The 19,447-nt window shown below is 46.1% G+C and overlaps 1 protein-coding gene across 1 annotated transcript in view; it reads right to left on the reverse strand.

The window, feature by feature from the left end:
* The window catches only part of LOC106818232, a 28,900-nt gene extending 10,026 nt beyond the window's left edge, over nucleotides 1–18,874 (reverse strand). Inside the window, exons 1-2 of the mRNA XM_014822957.1 lie at nucleotides 18,637–18,874; nucleotides 17,952–18,024 (exon numbers count right to left, since the gene is read on the reverse strand). Coding sequence (XP_014678443.1) covers nucleotides 17,952–18,024; nucleotides 18,637–18,842 — 279 coding nt within the window. The 5' untranslated portion in view covers nucleotides 18,843–18,874. The remainder of the gene's footprint in view (nucleotides 1–17,951; nucleotides 18,025–18,636) is intronic.
* Nucleotides 18,875–19,447: the final 573 nt, after the last annotated feature.

Below are 19,447 nucleotides of genomic sequence, written 5' to 3' on the forward strand. Positions count from 1 at the left end.
ACAATAACTTGTACACAGTACATACGTGCCCAAATTCCATGCAAACGGGTCCCGCGCAGTGCGAAATGGACAATAACTTGTACACAGTACATACGTGCCCAAATTCCATGCAAACGGGTCCCGCGCATGCGAAATGAGAAATCACTTGTACACAGTACATACGTGCCCAAATTCCATGCAAACGGGTCCCGCGCAGTGCGAAATGGACAATAAAATGTACACAGTACATACGTGCCCAAATTCCATGCAAACGGGTCCCGCGCAGTGCGAAATGGACAATAAAATGTACACAGTACATACGTGCCCAAATTCCATGCATACGGGATGAGTTCCTGTAGCTAGTGCTTTACGCTTTTTAACTTCGTGCAAGGAAAAATACGGATTACACTGCACTAACGACGTATTGCGGTGAAAGCGTAGTAAGGGGTCCGGACGACGGGGCATGGCACTACGTTCCGCCACAGGTGACGCCGGACGACGGGGCAACGAAGCTGCTCTCCGCGCTCCTCGACCTCTCACCTGCTTTGCGCGGGTAGCCATTGGCTTAAGTCTAGCTTTGTGCCAGGCTACGGGGTGGTGTACTAGCCACCGTTCCCTCCTCCGACCTACGTAAGGTATGGGCAAGCTGACGGCGATGCCAACAAACGAAACCCAGGAACGATATGCAACTTGAGTTACCCGTGCGCGAAAACGTGAGGTGTGGGTAGAGCTGATGGCGGTGCCAACAAGCAAAACCCAGTGACGACACGTTAGGTGCTCATGCTATCCTGTACTACGGGCACGTTTGCCTTGTAGACTCTCAGAGACGGTTAGAGTCTCTCTCTCTCTCTCTTTCTCGCTCTCTCTCTCTCTCTTTCTCTCTCTCTCATGAGTACGAAACCGTACCAGCTCGTGTCAAGCACGTGTGCATTGCCACAGCATGCGAGGATTCAGCCTACATCGACGCCCACATCACCCAAGGACGCTGGGCAGACTGCAGGGGGTAGAACGCGGGGATGTGACGCTGCGGCAGACCGAAATTTGTTATATATATATATTGTAAGCGGGCAGATGTCATATGCCACGCGGAAGCGACAGCGATACGGGGAAACGCAATCTTGGCGCCGCAGTGTCGAGAGGGTTGTCACAACATGCTGGGAGTAGACACTACGCGGGCTAGTCGAGCACGTACGAGAGTAAGCAATGGTCGAGCTCGGGGCTAAGGTTTCCCCGGGCATTGCGCATTGTGACAACCTAGACGCTGACCAGATGACCTATGACATCAGGGCAGGAATGGGATCATGGAATCCGGCCAAGTGCGAAGACACACATATCCATATCATTCGGAGAAGGTATAGGACCGCATTCCCCGTATTTGGTATGTCCAGTTGGCCGGAGAAGCGGAGAAGGGAGCTATAACGAGAGGTAACGTAGGAAAAGGGCGCGGCGTATATAAGGTGGAAGCCATCGCTTCTCGAGGCTCTGGTTAGAAGACACTGATCGAGAAAGGTGTAAGTGCGTGATACGGTTGCTATGTAAATGAACGGTCATGCTAGTCTGTAGTACATTGAGATTTCATGTTGTATGATGTAGTAAAACACTACTGAACGCTACTTCTTGTCTTGTCTTGTCTTTACTTGTCTCTAGTTTATTACAGAACCTCTTAAAAAGGTAGCGCGAATCACGTGTCTACATTTGTGGTGCCGACCAGTCCGAATTGGGTATTCCATTGCGCACAACGCAAGGGAAACAAACGATCGAGAAGAAAACGAACCGTATCATTGCAAAACGCATCGGCATGTTTTCCACGGCGAATCGGTAAGTACTAATATTTCCGGCTTAAACGGTGTGGTAACAAAATTTCTTGCGAGAAGTGCTTTACGTACACGTACGAGCATAGTTAATTTTACGGAGTAATTAAGGGGAGTATAATAGTCCCATAGTCTGTATCCATTAGTTGCTACACCCGAAGATCCACTCTCGATACCTTCCGCCGCTCAGTTTGTTGATATGCCCCAATTAGATCCTAATAATTACGATATGAATCCCACCTATGTGCCGCCGCTCGTAGAACCGCCGCAGATGGCATATGATAATACGCAGCTTGCAAATGTATTTGGGGAAGCGTTGAAACCATCCTTAGACAGTATAGGTAGCAATGTTGATAAAACGTTGCGCGCCGCGGAGGTACGAGCGAGTATACCTAAATTTAGTGGGTTACCTGGTCCCCTACAGGTCACGTTTGCGCAGTGGCGGGATGCCTTACAACTCGACGTAACTGATAAGCAATTTTTATCGATAGCAGTATCGACGTTAACAGAGGGGGCGGCGCAATTTGCGCGTCGACAATTGCTTGCAAACATAGGCATCACTTGGTCACAACTGTTTAGTATTTTGCAGCGTCAGTATAGAAACCCGGCAGAAATTTCGCGCGCGCAGGCAATGTTAAAAACTTTCAAGCAAAGCCGTTTGGAAAGCCCGCGTGCGTATGCACAGCGTCTAATTGAATTATCAGAAGCCGCGTATCCGGATAGTCACAGAAATGAGGCGTCGTTTCAAACACGTCTCACGGATATATATCTAGATGGCCTTCAAAGTGTCGCGCAACAAAGATCAGTAATAAAAGCACATCCGGCAACATTGGAAGCCGCTGTGGAAATTTGTGTGCGGCAAGCGACAGTAGAAGCTGAATTAGCAGCTCGCCAACGCGCGCGTGCGTGCCAAACGCTTGCATTAAATGCAAGCGACAAAAATGGTCAAACTGCTGATTACGCCGAACTCGGTCGCGTGCCGGTTTCTCGTACGGCTCCAGTATCTACTGCCTTGGGGAATGACGAAATTTGCCGCCAGCTTGCGAAGTTGGGGGAGCTAGTCAAAACCCAGACACAGATGTTGGCAGCTGTGCAGAGATCGTTTGCGGGATCGTCGGCTGATCAGCGTGCATTTGATTATAATAGACAGCCATTTCGCTATGCGCCTCCATTCGCACAGTTCACTACCCCATTACAGTCCTACATTCCACCTTCAGCGCGCGCGCCACCGCCTGCACGCTCCCGAATCACGCCGCGCTGCTATGAATGTGGGCGGGAAGGACACATTGGTCGAGATTGTACGCTGAGTAGGAGTCAAAAGCGGGGAAACTTGAAAGGGGGTCAAGCATAAGTAGGGAGAATGTTTTTCCAAAACCCCCAGAATTCCCATATATATTAGCGTCGCGCGCACTAACGGCTAATGCTGCGCCCTGCTGTATTGTAGAAATAGAGGGTAGATGTCTTGACTCATTACTTGATACAGGGTGCGATCTCAGTTTATTAGGAGAGAAACAGTGGCGAGCAATCTCACTCTCGCGACGAACAACGGTAGTGAAGACGCCGTTTTCCACGCTTTTATCAGCCAGTGGGCATTTCCTAACAGTGTTAGGGGCGATTAGATTAACGGTGGGAATAGGAGGCCGTACGTATTCTGTTGTTTTCCATGTGGGAGCCAATTTGCCCAGACCGTGTGTATTAGGGGTGGATTTCTTGCGTACAAATAGAGCTATAGTAGATTTTAGGAGGAATGTCTTGCAGCTGGGATCGGCTACGCTTAAATTAGTCTCACCTTGTCGGACAGAAACACTGTGCGCTGCGCGGACAGCGGCTGTTACGCTGCCACGGCGTGCGCGCGGGAGTGGTCGATTGATCGCGCCTAAGAGTGTGAGTCAGGGGGCGCGGTGTCACGTTACACCCATGGATAATCGAGCGCGAGCATGTACAAGGGGGAAGTCGCGTTTTCCCTTTCGCATCCTAACTAATAGTCTCGACAAATCTAATGATCTAATAGCAAGTAAAAATACTCACACAGGATTAATACATAAGGATACTGATACGCCAAACGTGTCAGTCCAACGTCCGCCAAATGGGAACAGGGGGTTATTTACAATTGAGCGGCCGGGCGCGATAAAGCCAGATGTGAGTACGACAGGCGAGCAGCGCGCATCGGCGAACATATTGGATTTTCGGCAGGCAGTAAGCCATGTGGTAGATTTTGAGCAGCAGCGGTGTATATTACAGCTATTAGAATCCAATGCGCGTATTTTTGCAGCATCGGATAGAGACCTGGGACGGACGACCGTCATGGAATTTCAAATAAATACGGAAATAAATAGGCCAATTCGATCAAAACATTACAGACTATCAGCCGCGCATGCACAGATCGTACAAACGAAAGTTGATGCACTGTTGGAGGCGGGAATTATAGAGCCGTCGCAGTCCCCATGGGCCGCGGGTGTTCTAATCGTGCCTAAGAAAGATGGAGAGTGGAGGATGTGTGGATTTTAGAAGGTTGAACGCAATTACAATAAAAGAGAATCATCCGCTCCCCCAAATAAATGACGTTCTTCATGAGTTAAATGGAGCGCGTATCTTCTCGACATTAGATTTAAGATCGGCATATCACCAATTACCCATCGCGCCACGGGATAGACATAAAGCTAGTTTTGTTACGACGGGGGGCCAATGGTGTGATTCTTCTCTCCCTTTCGGATTATGCAACGGGCCTTCCGCTTTTCAGAGACTCATGCATTCCGTGCTGCAGGGATTAGTGGGTAAATTTGTTATAGTGTATATTGATGATATTGTTGTGCATAGCTGAGATTTCGATTCACACGTAAAACATTTGTTGCAGGTTTTCGAGAGATTGCGATCTGCTAATTTGAAGTTTAAACTAACTAAATGTTGTTTTCTGCGTGAATCTATTCAATTTCTAGGGCACATCATCAATTCTAGAGGAATTAGACCCGACCCAGGTAAGATACGTGCCGTGCTTGATTTGCAGCCTCCCACGACGGCTACCGATGTCAGGCGTTTCCTAGGGCTAAGTGGCTACTACCGTAAATTTACAAGAGGTTATGCTGCGATAGCACGCCCTCTCACGCTGCTAACGGGTAAGTCGGTAACATTTAAGTGGACGGCGGAGGAACAGAAGGCGTTCGAGGCATTAAACAAAGCTCTTACGACTGCTCCGGTGCTGGCATTAGCTTCACCCGACAGAGATTTTTCTTTGTATTGTGATGCTTCAAATTATACAGTCGCTGCTGTTTTGACGCAGATAGCGGACGATGGAGGTGAGCATGTTATTCTGTATCTTAGTTAACAGTTAGTTGGAGCACAACTCAGGTGGGCCATTGTGGAAAAGGAAGTGTATGCCGTGATTTTTTCTTTATTAACATGGAAACATTTTTTAATCGGACGCAGAACAATCATTTATGTTGATCATAAACCCCTACGTTTTTTATTAACGGCGAAAACATTGACTAACGCTCGCTTGCAGAGATGGGCGGTCATACTGTCTGGGTTTGACCTGCATATAGAATTCAGACCAGGTACGTACAATATTCCAGCAGACGCGCTGAGCAGGCTGGCGACGACCCCAGTCCAGGGGGAGGCTGCCAACGAGAGTGAGAGTGAGTATGAGAGTGCAGCGGACGCGTGTTTTGCGGTCGCCGCAGTACCAGCCAGAAAGGGGGTCAACGACCTGCAGCAGCCTATTAATACCAACCCACCATCGCGCGCGCCCTCCAGTGTTACAAATAGAGCAGAATTTCGCAACTTGCAAAAACAGGACGTACAACTGGCAACCATTATAAATGTTTTGACCCAACCGCATGTAGCATTACGCCAAATTAAATTAATAGAGGCATATTATATGGAGGAGGAGATTTTATGTCATTTACTTCCAACTCCACCGCTGATCCCCCTGATCCTCACAAGTCGTAATACCGTGCTCATTAGTAGAGGCTGTGATGTATGCATGTCACTCGCCGCCGCATGCTGCACACCTTGGGTTTGATAAAACATACCGTAAAATTGCGAATAAATATTTTTGGCCGCGCATGTATCAGCAAATTCACAAATATGTTAAGGAATGTGTGCCATGTAATGCTAGGAAGTTACTGAGAGTCAACGCTCCACTGCACAAAGCCCCTATGCCGACAGCGGTCAATGAGACAGTCAGCATAGATGTCGTAGGGCCGTTGCCGATGACAGAAGACGGGTATAGGTATATAGTTACGTTTGTCGATCTTTACTCTGCGTACCCTGAATGCTACTGCACGACTAACAAGTCATCGGCGACTATTGCTAATTTAATTCTAAATTCATACATCCCGACGGATGGCTGTCCACTTCGTTTTCTTACGGATCGGGGGTTGGAATTTTGTAACTCATTGATGAAGCGTATTTCAGAAGTTTTTCGAATACATCACGTCAAAACGGCGCCATTTCATCTAGCATCCAACGTGGTATGCGAAAGGTTTCATCTTACGATGAATGCGATGATAGCTTGCTTAGTAACAAGGAACCACACAGAATGGAAACAGGTGTTAGGACCCATTCTTTTCGCATACAGAACGGGAGAACATAGTACAAAAGGATTCAGTCCTTTCTATCGCATGTATGGCAGATCCCCGGTACTACCCTTAGATACACTCTTGTTACCACGTGACCGTCTGTATGCAGACGATCCAGTGAGACATGATACAAGTTTGCGTTGCACAGTTTGGCTGTTGATCATGAGGCGCTGAGCGGCGCCGACAACACGCGCTGTTCCGCGGGATATATGCGCACGCGACCGCGGAGATGTTCAAGTATGAAGCGCTGCCCGCAGTGGATACGTGCGCAACATTGTAGGCCCGGCGCACGTATCCACAGCGGTCAGCGGATGATCTTGTGGTTTTATAAAATAGCAAAACATATACCCATGATACACTGCATGTACATACTAATTCTGTTACGCTTGCAATAGGTCTTTTAGTTTTAGGGGCAAGGGCGGTTTGGGTGATGGATATGGCCCAGTCATATATGTATTTAATACAAAATACACACCACACACCTGCAACCCTAGCCTACTACTAATATACGCCGCACCCACGCGGGTACTTTCCACGGCATTTGTTCCGAAACTCAGGGGTTCTGGCTTTCGTATTCCCCCTTCCGCCATGTTGGATTTTTTCCGATTACACGTGAGCTCACCGGCTCTATGATCAATCGTCAATTTACGACGTTAGCATCTCACGCTTCATGATCAAATGTCACTCTCCGTGTCCGTCCTTCCTTCCGATCCGACTTCTGACACCATGTAAGTTTTGTTACACACTCTCCGTGTCCGTCCTTCCTTCCGATCCGACTTCTGACACCATGTAAGTTTTGTTACTTCATATTTATAGTCTATAACAGTACTTTGTTATGACAAGACTGGAACACGTTTTATTAACTGTACACACCCGCGAGCCGATAGCGAGCGACCCCTATCGGAATGCATACACAACTCTGGTCACATAACCACGTATAGTCAGGGGGCAGATATCCAAAATAAGGATGAGCCTAAACTTTTTCGGTAGAGGCTGGAAACGGGTAAATATCATTTCTAGGAAACTTGGGGAGTTTCACTGGGTATGTTTCCAGGCTGAATTTTGCGTATTGTGGCGGCCATCTTGAAATCCAAAATGACCGCCAGCAAAAATGGATTTTTCTGAAATATCTGGACTCCCAGACGTCGTAGAGACATAATGTTGGTGGCTATACCCACATTTTCGATAGTGGAGACACTTAATGATGACACTTAAAAAAACATAAAATGGCGGCCATATTGGATTTCAAGATCGCCGCCAGTGAAATTTGTTTATTTTGAATAACTAGACTCCGAGACGTCGTAGAGACATAATTTTGGTGTATAAACCCACATTTCGGACAATGGAGAACCCAGTTATGACACTTAGAAAAGCATAGGATAGCGGCCATCTTTTATTTCAACATGGTGGTATGTTACTCCATTACTATACAACAGTCTAAGCCAACATAAAAACATATATAAGCATACCAGAATTGTCAGAATATGTAGTTTTAAAACAGTCACACCCCAAGAACATTGTTGTATGGGTTCATGCAGGCCATGTTGCATTTGCACGCACCGGTTGCAAGCACATATTGTTTTTGGTACATGTACAGCTACGTGTACGGCAACAAGGTCCGTCTTTACTACAGCCACATGTCTTTATTGCAATAGTATTGGCAGTGGTTTCAGAATGCCATCCTGCATATACCAACCGCAATCAAATGCCAAAGGAATGCTCTGAGTACTATCTACACACTGGTTCCAAATGAGGCTCTGATAGTGGGCTCGATGACAATGTAGTATCAGTGCGTCTTTCGGTGGTGGCAAATAGTCAATATTCGTCTTGCATTGGAAGAACTTCGACAAGCGAATCTCCTGTATGACTACCGATGTTGTCATTTGATCATACAGTTTACATATAAATGCTTCCACTGATGATAGCAATCTAGGTGATAGTGGTACATTCTGTTCCAACCCATGAATGCGCTCTGGATCTTCACCGAATACTTTCCATGCAGCGTTTTTAGAAATTCCTGCAAACTGACTCGTCGTGTCACTTCCCGTTAGCGCATAAAAAGCTAACAATCCCTTTCGAGTGTTGTTGTTTATTGCAATGTCATGGACTCTTATCATCCGAGGAGACTTTGAAGTTCCTGCCTTCATACAAACCTCCTGCGACAACTTTGCCGAAAACACTGTTAGCATCACTAACACATCGGTATCCTTGCAAACTACAATTGTTCGCTCATATCCGTGGTCTGCAGCATCGCACGCATGAAGAACAATTCGCGTGTCAGCCTCCTCGTGGTTTGCTGAATGTGTTGACACATCACGTTCCGAGGTACATATGGTTTTCGTTATTTCCATAAACCCTCCACTTACAATTATCTCTTTACTGCCAAGTTCACTAGAGATGATCAATTCCTCTGACAAGAAACGAGCAAGATCGGCTTTGTTTTCAGCGAGAGCTATAAATGTCTTCCAGTTCTGAGGGAGTTTTGTGTCTTTACATGTAATCAACCGCCTAATTTGTTTTGTCCCTGATCGTCGTGTTTCTCGTGTACCTTCTTTAATAGAATTCTCCTCGTATCGATCAAATATAATATCTATCCTGTCTGAATTTCTACCGTGTGACTTCACACAGTTCACAAACACATCTGCTATGTCACCAAACGTAACTGCTGCTGTCGGTTTCCCGATGGATTGTACCACTGCCATACCATCAATAATGGTACATGTTTTAACGATGTCACTGATAGGCAAATCTGGCTGGGATGCATCTTTCGACAGAATATTCATTAGTTGCGATTTGTCCGCTTTTCGCAACTTGACGTCTGATGTGCAAAGTGATAGAGGAACTGCACAAAATTCCTGGTGAAGCATTTTCTCCATATCTACTTCTCGTCCAGATTCCTTTGTCGTTAACAGACGACGGGAAAGTTTGCGGTCCGATTTCACGTTTGCCTTCGGTGTATTTCTCTGTGTTTCAGATTTATATATCGAGGTCATTGTTTTTGACTTGTTTTTCGTAATGGTATCATGAAAGCCTTTTGCTGGTATGAGACGAGTTTCTACAAATGATTTCAGTTGTTCCAGCCCTTTCGTCTTAGCACCACATATGTCTGATTTAATGTCATCTGTAGCAACATCTCCTGCGGCAATCTGGATGAGTTCACTCTGTGGACTGAATGCAGCAAAGCGTTGTAACTGTTCAGCTATTTTATTCATGTCAGACCTATCCCGTACTAGTCGTGAAGGGCTACACTCTTTGTGACTATGTTCACTTGTATTGTCTTCCTGATGTATTCCGAACAAGAAATATGTATCCTCTGCTAGTCTAGCCCTTTCGTTGAAGGTAATACGTTCTCCATCGATGTAAGGCAGAGGTATCTTGCGTAATGCCAATAAGACCTCCAGCAACTTTCCCAAGTTTGTTGAAATGTTCAAGACCTTGGTCATCGGGAAGTTGATTGAATGTATGCTTTGTTTCTTTCACCACAAAGTCACCCTAAAGAAATCCTCTGTATACCTCTGGTGCAGTTTTACTCAGTTGTTTCATCTCAACGAGAAACACCGGTCCCCATCTGCTGTAGTTAATATGATCATATATCGCGAGCCACGGTAGCATTTCCGCAAATGACAATAGATACAGATGCCAATCTCCACATCTCAGTGCTCGTGTAAACCGAAGTAGGATGCATACGAGTTTCATATACTGCCTCCACATCACCAAAGTTGGGTCATCGGAATGTGCATCATCGTATTTCCTGACAAGACGAATGAGCTCTTCACACTTTGGCACCAATATGTTCAAGGATTCAGGTTTGTTGTCATCGTCATTGTTCATGTCATGGATAACCTTCATCGAGAGAACTATTAGTTCATCAACATCAATGTCGAGTTCTGATTCTTTAGCCCACGCCAGAAGCTGTGGATATAATGTAATCCACAATGCTTTAAATGTCAGTTTGTGTGCACGGAATATGCGATTCCACATCTTTCCTTTCATTATATTTGCTGCAGTATTGGATTCGAAGACACCACTCTCGATCCATATATCTTCTAGGCCCGAGTCAGCCATATGTTGACCAATGACTTTTGCAAAGTTTACTTGTATGTGAAATCCTCCGAGCATCACTACGGCATCCTTCAAGAGAGATTCGTGTTTGGAATCCCATTGTAGCAATTTTGCCTTGCAGTACAGTTGTTCATCGAAAGCCATAATAGTATATTTTTGCTCAAGATGTCTAACTAAGTCTTGGCACCTCGTTATGGCTGTCCAGATGGTGTCGTAATCATGTGCGGGGGCATTGACACTACACTGGGGGGGTTCTGACACTACAAGGTTAGGAGGTGAAAGAGCCTTAGGCTCATCACTCGGCTGAATTTACTGGTCGTGTTGACGTCTTGGAGTCTAGTTATTCAAAATAAACAAATTTCACTGGCGGCGATCTTGAAATCCAAGATGGCCGCCATCCTATGTTTTTCTAAGTGTCATAACTGGGTTCTCCACTATCCGAAATGTGGGTTTAGACACCAAAATTATATCTCCACGAAGTCTTGGAGCCTAGTTATTCAAAATAAACAAATTTCACTTGCAGCGATCTTGAAATCCAATATGGCCGCCATCCTATGTTTCTCTAAGTGTGATAATTGGGTTCTCCACTATCGAAAATGTGGGTATAGCCACTACCATTATGTCTCTACGACGTCTGGGAGTCCAGATATTTCAGAAAATCCATTTTCGCTGGCGGTCATTTTGGATTTTAAGATGGCCGCCACAATACGCAAAAGTCAGCCTGGAAAAATACCCAGTGAAACTACCCAAGTATCCTAGAAATGATATTTACCCGTTTCCAGCCTCTACCCAAAAAGTTTAGGCTCATCCTTATTTTAACTCTTTTTGAAATCTGCCCCCTGACTAGTATACACAAAGCACGGCGGCCAATCTACAGTAACACACACACGCGCACACACACCACACACCTGCAACGCGTTAGAACTGCGCTGGCGAGTGGCGACGATGTGTCTGGAAAATCGGCAGATAACGGATAAGCCTTCGGCTCAGCCCGCTGCTTTCTGCTGTCCACGCCGTATAAGGAATAATGGGCGGGGCTTACGGTCACACCAAAATACAGATTTACGAGGAAATTCAAGGGCGCAGCATGCTAAATAGCAGGTGATTTTTGTTAACGAGCCACTAGCTATCGATTAAGACAATTCGCGAGTAGATTGATGCGGCAGAACGTGAGATCAGCGATTCCCTGCCGCTGCGTATAGATGTAAACTTTGGCGATGAGGGGATGGGGGCGATGTCTGTGTAAGCGTGGCACTGCGTGCCAATCATCGGGCTGCGCCCTGATCACGCCCGTCACGTCCAGTATCAGTCGCGTTAGATAACATGCATCCAGTGAGACATGATACAAGTTTGCGTTGCACAGCTTGGCTGTTAGATCATGAGACGCTGAGCGGCGCCAACAACACGTGCTGTTCCGCGGGTTATATGCGCACGCGACCGCGGAGATGTTCGAGTATGAAGCGCTGCCCGCAGTGGATACGTGCGCCACATTGTAGGCCCGGGGCACGTATCCACAGCGGTCAGCGGATGATCTTGTGGTTTTTATAAAATAGCAAAACATATGGCCCAAGGATAGAGAACATGGGTCCCAATAAAACCAATGTGCTTAACCCTAACCCTAATCCTAATCCTAACCCTAACCCTAACCATAACCCTAACCAATTATATTGATATAATATTATATTTATATTGATGTAAATGACATTGGTGTTATTGGGACCCATGTTCTCTATCCTTGGACCAAACAGATACCCGGCATGATACACTGTACATACTGTGGCGGTGGTACCGGTTGCCGCAAGCCGCGTGTGCTTGCAGGGGTTGAGCTTGCCCTTGGGGGGATATTAAATGTTGTGTTTGTAATCGGTTCTATGTTTGTAATGTCTTTCTGTGTGTTTCATGTGTGTTTTGTACAGTGTTTTGTAGCGTATCGCAGCAATTACTCACTGACCGCCGGATTCTATGGGGCTGCCATTAGTTGCAGTTGTAACCCCCTCTAGCGACCGAGAGCGGCGCTAGCGTAGGAAACAGTAACCTACCACCAGCCTGCCACCAGCTGCTGCACCAGGGCTGTAATCTAGGCGTTAACGCGTTGACCTTATGTCACCCACACGCGCTGGCGACAATGTGTCTGCAAAATGGCCAGATAACGGATAAGCCCTCGGCTCAGAGCCGCCGTGCCGCCGTCCACGCCGTATAAGGAATAATGGGCGGGGCATGCAGATTTACGAGGAAATTCAAGGGCGCAGCGTGCTAAATAGCAGGCGAGGTGATTTTTGTTAACGAGCCACTAGCTATCGATTAAGACAGTTCGCGAGTAGATTGATGCGGCAGAACGTTAAATCAGCGATTCGCTCGAAAATGCAGTAGATGTACTTTGTGGGATGAGGGGCTGAGGGCAATGCCTGTGTAAGCGTGGCACTGCGTGCCAATCATCGGGAGGCGCCCATCACGCCCATCACGTCAAGCGTGTACGCTCATACATGAACGCACCGCGCGAGTACGAGAACGTAATAAGAAGCTGTACGACCGGAAGGCGAAGAATCAACAATTTGAGGTAGGTGACGAGGTTTATTGGTATAATCCTACAGTCATACCCGGAGCCAGTCGGAAGTTAGCTTCGTATTGGCGACCGTATCATGTAATACATGAGAAATTATCTCCTGTACAGTTCCGGATTAAACATGCGCGTACGGGTAATATGCGTAATGTACACGTCGACAGTCTCAGGTTCGCATACCCTACTGGAATATGGGGTGAACCACTAACCAATACTTTACCTCGACAGGGGGCGGTAGTATCACCACAGCGGGAGGAGGAGAAAATGACGCCACATGACAGACCCCAGCATGCGTACGATGCTGAGGATAATAATGACGGGCGAATTTCCTTGCAGTGGGATAAGGAGGACGAAATTCCACTAGCCAGACTCCGTGAACGCCAGCGAGCGGCACTGCGTTCCCAGGGGTATCTTTAAAATGGTATCATATTTCTTCCAGACTCGTGCTAACCACGCTGTGTTGGCATGTACTGACACCGGCGGGGGTGAATTCTACACTGCAGCCGACGAACGGCGCACTGTTTGTCAAGAAAGACCAGTTGTCAGTGTCACAAAACACCTGGTTGATAGCGTTTTCCGTAAACACCTCCGCATTAAACCTCTACCTTACCCGAATGCATGTAGAGATTAACCGTTTGCAAACGCCTGTTTCCCCGTATAAGGCGATGCCTACTTATCACGCTTGGAGTGGCGAACAAGCATTCGCGCATGATCTGTATGAAATGCTCCAGACTCATTTACAGTGGTTTTTTTGTAGATATGATGCATTGAGCGCACGTGTGCATGGGTTTCATTCCTTCCATCGAACACGATCAGAGCGGTCTTTGTTTGCTGGCGTCGGAAAGTTAGCAAAATGGTTAATAGGTAGCGCTACGGAGGATGACATCGAATACCTTCAGGGACAAATTAATGGTATGCAGATTTCCCAATCCCATCTTTCGGCTATTTTGGATGACAGCATCACAATAATAAATTTAACTCGTATAAATACTGAATTAAATACTAAACTGTTGAAGCAAGTGGTTGATCACAGTAATTTTATCGCAGATCGGGTGCAATATATAACCAGGGAATTGGAAGATTTTGAGGGTTATACCTTGACCGAATTTAAATATTTAACTCACATATATTTGGCCATAAATGGACTCACACTTGCATTTGATCAGTTACAGTCAACCATAGATGCCATCACAAGAGCGGTCGATACTCTAATGGGGGGTAGACTATCAACAGATCTTATCCCACCCCATAACCTGTTAGGAATTTTAACGAACATTCAATTGCTTTTACCCTCAACTCTTCAATTGCCACATACACCAGCAGAGTCACTCTTAAAATATTACGAGATAATAGAGGCAGTGGTTATTCCTTCGCTGCATGGGTTCCATGTCCTCGCGTCGGTACCACTAAGACAAAGGGAATCCTTATTCGATATATATGAAATTCTGACCCCTCTTGTCTATTTACCAAGTGCGAATTCATCACTAGCAACTGCAGCACGATACAACGTGGCCCATAAATACCTTGGGGTTACACCTGAATATGATTATTACATACAACCGGATATTCATGAGACGCTTATGTGTTTGCATAACGATCACGATTTTTGCCCATTAAATACACCAGTCTACCCATCGTCTCAGATTAATTCGTGTGGGATGACGCTTTTCCGCAACTTGACTACAGAAATTGATATTAAATGTGAGAAGGTGGTAGTCTTTTCGGCTAGACCGCGGCCGCAAGCGCATTATTTGTCGCATGGAATTTGGGTAGTAACCACGCCGTTTCCGTTTCATGTCACGTCGTCTTGTTATGGCTAGGATACAGAGGCCCCGCGTGTAACAGAGCACCTCATTACTAACCAGCAGTTGCTAACGTTAGAGTCAGGCTGTAAAGCTTATACCGATTATTTTCAACTACCCTCGTATTATGTTCATCAATCCAGGGAGGAGATTGTACCGCCGTCGTTCCAGCTAGATAGTTGGCCTGATATTCCGCAGTTATGGCAACCATTACTTGAAACAGTGAGAGATCCAGGAGCTAATGCAACCAGCAGGATGTCTCGCATACATATGGTGGTGCCCAAAGCTTTGTATACCCGTTCGGATTTTGAAGTTGCATTCAAGAAGTTAGAGGATTCTGTTAGGAAGAATCAGTCACTACTGTATGGGAGAGATGTTACGTCAAGTGCTACAGCATTCAACGCGCCTATGCACTATGCTTCAACCTATGCAGGTTTAGCTGCGCTAGCGTTTGTGATATTTGCAGTATACATTTGTGTCAGGTGCTGCGGATGCAGCCCCTGCCAACATTGTCGTCACAACGGATCACGAGCGAGCGAGCGTCCGGCTGAAATCAGGGAGTTGCGGCAGCCGTTTGTGGTGAGGCCGGCATCACCACCTCGCGCTGTTGTAACGCCGTCTCAACCGAGCCTAACGTTCATACCTGCCACACCGCCACCCCACACCTCACGTCTAATCCCATCAGTACGCATAACGGGAGTTATGCGGCCGCCCTTGCGCGCTACCACCCCACCCTTACCGATACTGTACCCATCCTTCGGGAATACCGACGTGCCCAGATCCATTGTGGTCTAGTAAGTCTAATAGTTCGTTACGAGATTTAGCACATCTCGGAAGTAACGGTATACTAAGGAGAATTAGAAATAAGATAGCTAAGTATGAAGCTCGCAGTAAGTGTACGTGAAGGAAAGAGTCAACGAGAATTCAAACTATAGAAAATGCCGGATGATATTGGTACTTGGCTGTAACAAGTGGCCTAATATGTTTACTAAACTATGTATTACTAAAGAATGTATTACTAAATTATCATTCGCTAATCTGTATGTATTGTTGTTGCAGTAGACCGAGGCAGTCCGTATGTATGTAGCGGACCTTCTAATACGTAGAATAAATATATGGATGCATGGGTATTCAGGGACGAAATACTAATGTTATATGCACTACAGTCCCGATTAATTGAGAAGCGGGGTTAGAAAACTATAATGGCATGGCAATGATATTCGAATAGCACCAGCAACGGAACGCTGCAGTGCATTAATAATAACGAATCTCTGTTACTTCATTACCTTCATGATATCCGTACCTAAGCTGCAGCTACTGACCTTTCTCCCCTCACCGTCATGTAGTTTTCAACTATCCATCAACGATCACCGATCAACGTTCAACGATCCGACACTATGCCGAGGTATCAACCGCTGTCAGCCGTCGTCGACGAGAACGGATGGGGCGCACCGGAGGACATCCCCGCCAGGATTCCCGCCCAACCGCCGCAGTACCAGCAGGAGAGCGGCCAGCGGCAGCCCAGGCCGGCAGGATTCGGTCGGGATCGAGCTTTGGGGCCTGGCTGGGCGCCAGCCCACCACCCCCCGCCGACGAGGACGACGACGACGACGACGAGAGCAACAGGGCGCGCCAGCCCATTTACGTTATAGTTATTCCCCGCTAGAATTGTAGATGTCATGTGTGTAGTGTAGTATGGAGTAGCGACAGCGGGAGAATAGCGCGGGGATAACAAATAAAAATATACATAAATAGAAAAAAAAAAAAAGAAAAAAAAAAGCTAAATAGATAAATAGATGTTGTTTACGATACGATCACGGACCGTACGATCACTGGCCGAAGGGCTTTGCGAGGGCACTAAGCTTGCGCAAACTAACGAGGCCTCGGGCAGCGCTGCAGCAGTAGGAAGGAATAACCCATAATGTAACGAAATGGGGTTTCTTGTGTGCTTCTAGAATGTTGCGCAATATTGTATATGAATTTTGACTTGCACGCGATATGTATTGGCAAGTACCGCGTTATATCTCGGTTTCTAGCGGCACCTAGATGAGAAGGTAGCAACGGCATTCGTTCGAGACTGCCAGTCGAATTTTCCTGCATCCATTATAGCGGAGCTGCGCGTCTTTAGCTACGTCACCAATCGATTGTCTCCACGGGCGAAATTTAAGTCCCCATTGGCGACAGCCAGGAGGCTGTGGCGTGACGATGCGTACATCGTCTGAAGGGGGAGGGAGGAATGTAAGCGGGCAGATGTCATATGCCACGCGGAAGCGACAGCGATACGGGGAAACGCAATCTTGGCGCCGCAGTGTCGAGAGGGTTGTCACAACATGCTGGGAGTGGACACTACGCGGGCCAGTCGAGCACGTACGAGAGTAAGCAATGGTCGAGCTCGGGGCTAAGGTTTCCCCGGGCATTGCGCATTGTGACAACCTAGACGCTGACCAGATGACCTATGACATCAGGGCAGGAATGGGATCATGGAATCCGGCCAAGTACGAAGACACACATATCCATATCATTCGGTTTGGGAAATGGAGAAGGTATAGGACCGCATTCCCCGTATTTGGTATGTCGAGTTGGCCGGAGAAGCGGAGAAGGGAGCTATAACGAGAGGTGACGTAGGAAAAGGGCGCGGCGTATATAAGGTGGAAGCCATCGCTTCTCGAGGCTCTGGTTAGAAGACACTGATCGAGAAAGGTGTAAGTGCGTGATACGGTTGCTATGTAAATGAACGGTCTTGCTAGTCTGTAGTACATTGAGATTTCATGTTGTATGGTGTAGTAAAACACTACTGAACGCTACTTCTTGTCTTGTCTTGTCTTTACTTGTCTCTAGTTTATTACAGAATCTCTTAAAAAGGTAGCGCGAATCACGTGTCTACAATATATATATACATATATATACAGAGAGCAAAAGTAAGATAGAGCGAGAGAGACAGAGAGAGGAATCGAGAGAGGATCAAACGAAAGGAAAATAGCGTGCAAGAGAAAAAAAACGACGAGAGTGAGAAACAAACATCAAGGGCGAGAGAGAGACAGAGAGAAAGAAGACGAGAAAGCGAAAAAAAGAGGAGGACGAGATAGTGAAAGGAGTGAGAAAAAGCGAGGGAGGGAGAGAGAAGAGAGAGGGGAGGATTTATGCGTTAGATTATACTCACGGCTAGCACGACGATGACGAGAAGAGCGGCTGTAGTCTTATTCATTTTTCTCCTGAGATTTTCACAAGATTTTCTACACAAAGGAACAAAACCGCGTAAGCCAACGTTGCGACGCCGCGAACAACCCTCAATGCAATGTGTCGGGCATTGTCAACATCGTCGATAATTTATCATTACATACTGAATCGTATTGCTGTTCTTTGGAATACGGTTGTTCACTAACATGGAATTCGGCGGAAAACGTAATTTCATTTAGTATGCTAGTATGCTGACAAGCATCTATTTAATGTATGGATATTTTACATGTAAATAACTAGACGCAATTATACTACAATATATATCAACTAGAAACAAACATATAATAATGTATAATATGTAATATGGCGCGTCTAACAAAACTGTACGTATAACGTAAACAAACGCGCATATATACTGCTATGTCGTTTTGCTACTCTCCATCTACCACTAGAGGTATAGCCCACTGTAACATGTACCACGGATATAAAGAGTAGACATTATCCATGAAACCAAGAGCACATAGACTAGTTATGACAACATCTACACACACTTAGGTGTAGGGAGACCAGACGGGCCGATACAATTTTACCATACAACTCTATATCTAACGGTAGCCAACTGAACACAGTTACCTGTATCTGACAACAACGACGGCATATCGGCTTACCTTGCTGGTTCTGCGTTGGGTGTGTGTGTGTGTGTACCGTAGGAGCCTGTTGAACACGATGTGACTCCTCTCCTTCGACTCACCCTACATATATACCGGCGCGCTGTTGCCTTGACCGCGCATCTGAAACACTCTTCGTGCTCTCTTAACGCTTTGTTAAAGTTGGTGACCATGACTGATATCTCAAGAGCTAATAAATACCTCATAAAAACCTAATAAATAAGGTTATTAAATATTTACTAGTTATTACCCGTCCTCCAGACGGGTTTGAGTGGGGTCTGATTTGAGGATGGCGGTTTAACCATTTATCTCTCACTTTTAGTTGAGGATGTATTTACAGTAAACGAAAAATACTGATATTTAGACTCGAGTCATATATCAATATTTGTTTAAAAAAAGTTGTCTAATATATATAAAATCTGAAATTTTACCGTAAATAACATGTTTTAATTTTAAAAAAAAGGAAATGAGGCGATTCATAGTACAATGTTGACTTATTTTAGATATATTTTTGCAAATATTATCTGTAGAACATGAATACATAAGGAAATTCTGAAAAAAAATGCTATTGAGTAGTGATTTGGAAAGATATATACTTCTGAAATCAGGTGGACGGCGCGAGGCATCGGTTTACCGTACCTCCCGTTGTCAAATATTGCAACATCTACAGCGCGCACACATCACAGATCACACACGATTACGCGCGCCCGCACGCACACATCTTCGAGATACCGCATTCACAGGGGTCGCAGCATACGGCTACGCACGCATCTAATCAACGCGCACTCACGCACAGCATCTATACTAACAT

This window comes from Priapulus caudatus, unplaced genomic scaffold (genome assembly GCF_000485595.1).
Source record: "Priapulus caudatus unplaced genomic scaffold, Priapulus_caudatus-5.0.1 Scaffold2103, whole genome shotgun sequence".
NCBI lineage: Eukaryota > Metazoa > Priapulida > Priapulimorpha > Priapulimorphida > Priapulidae > Priapulus > Priapulus caudatus.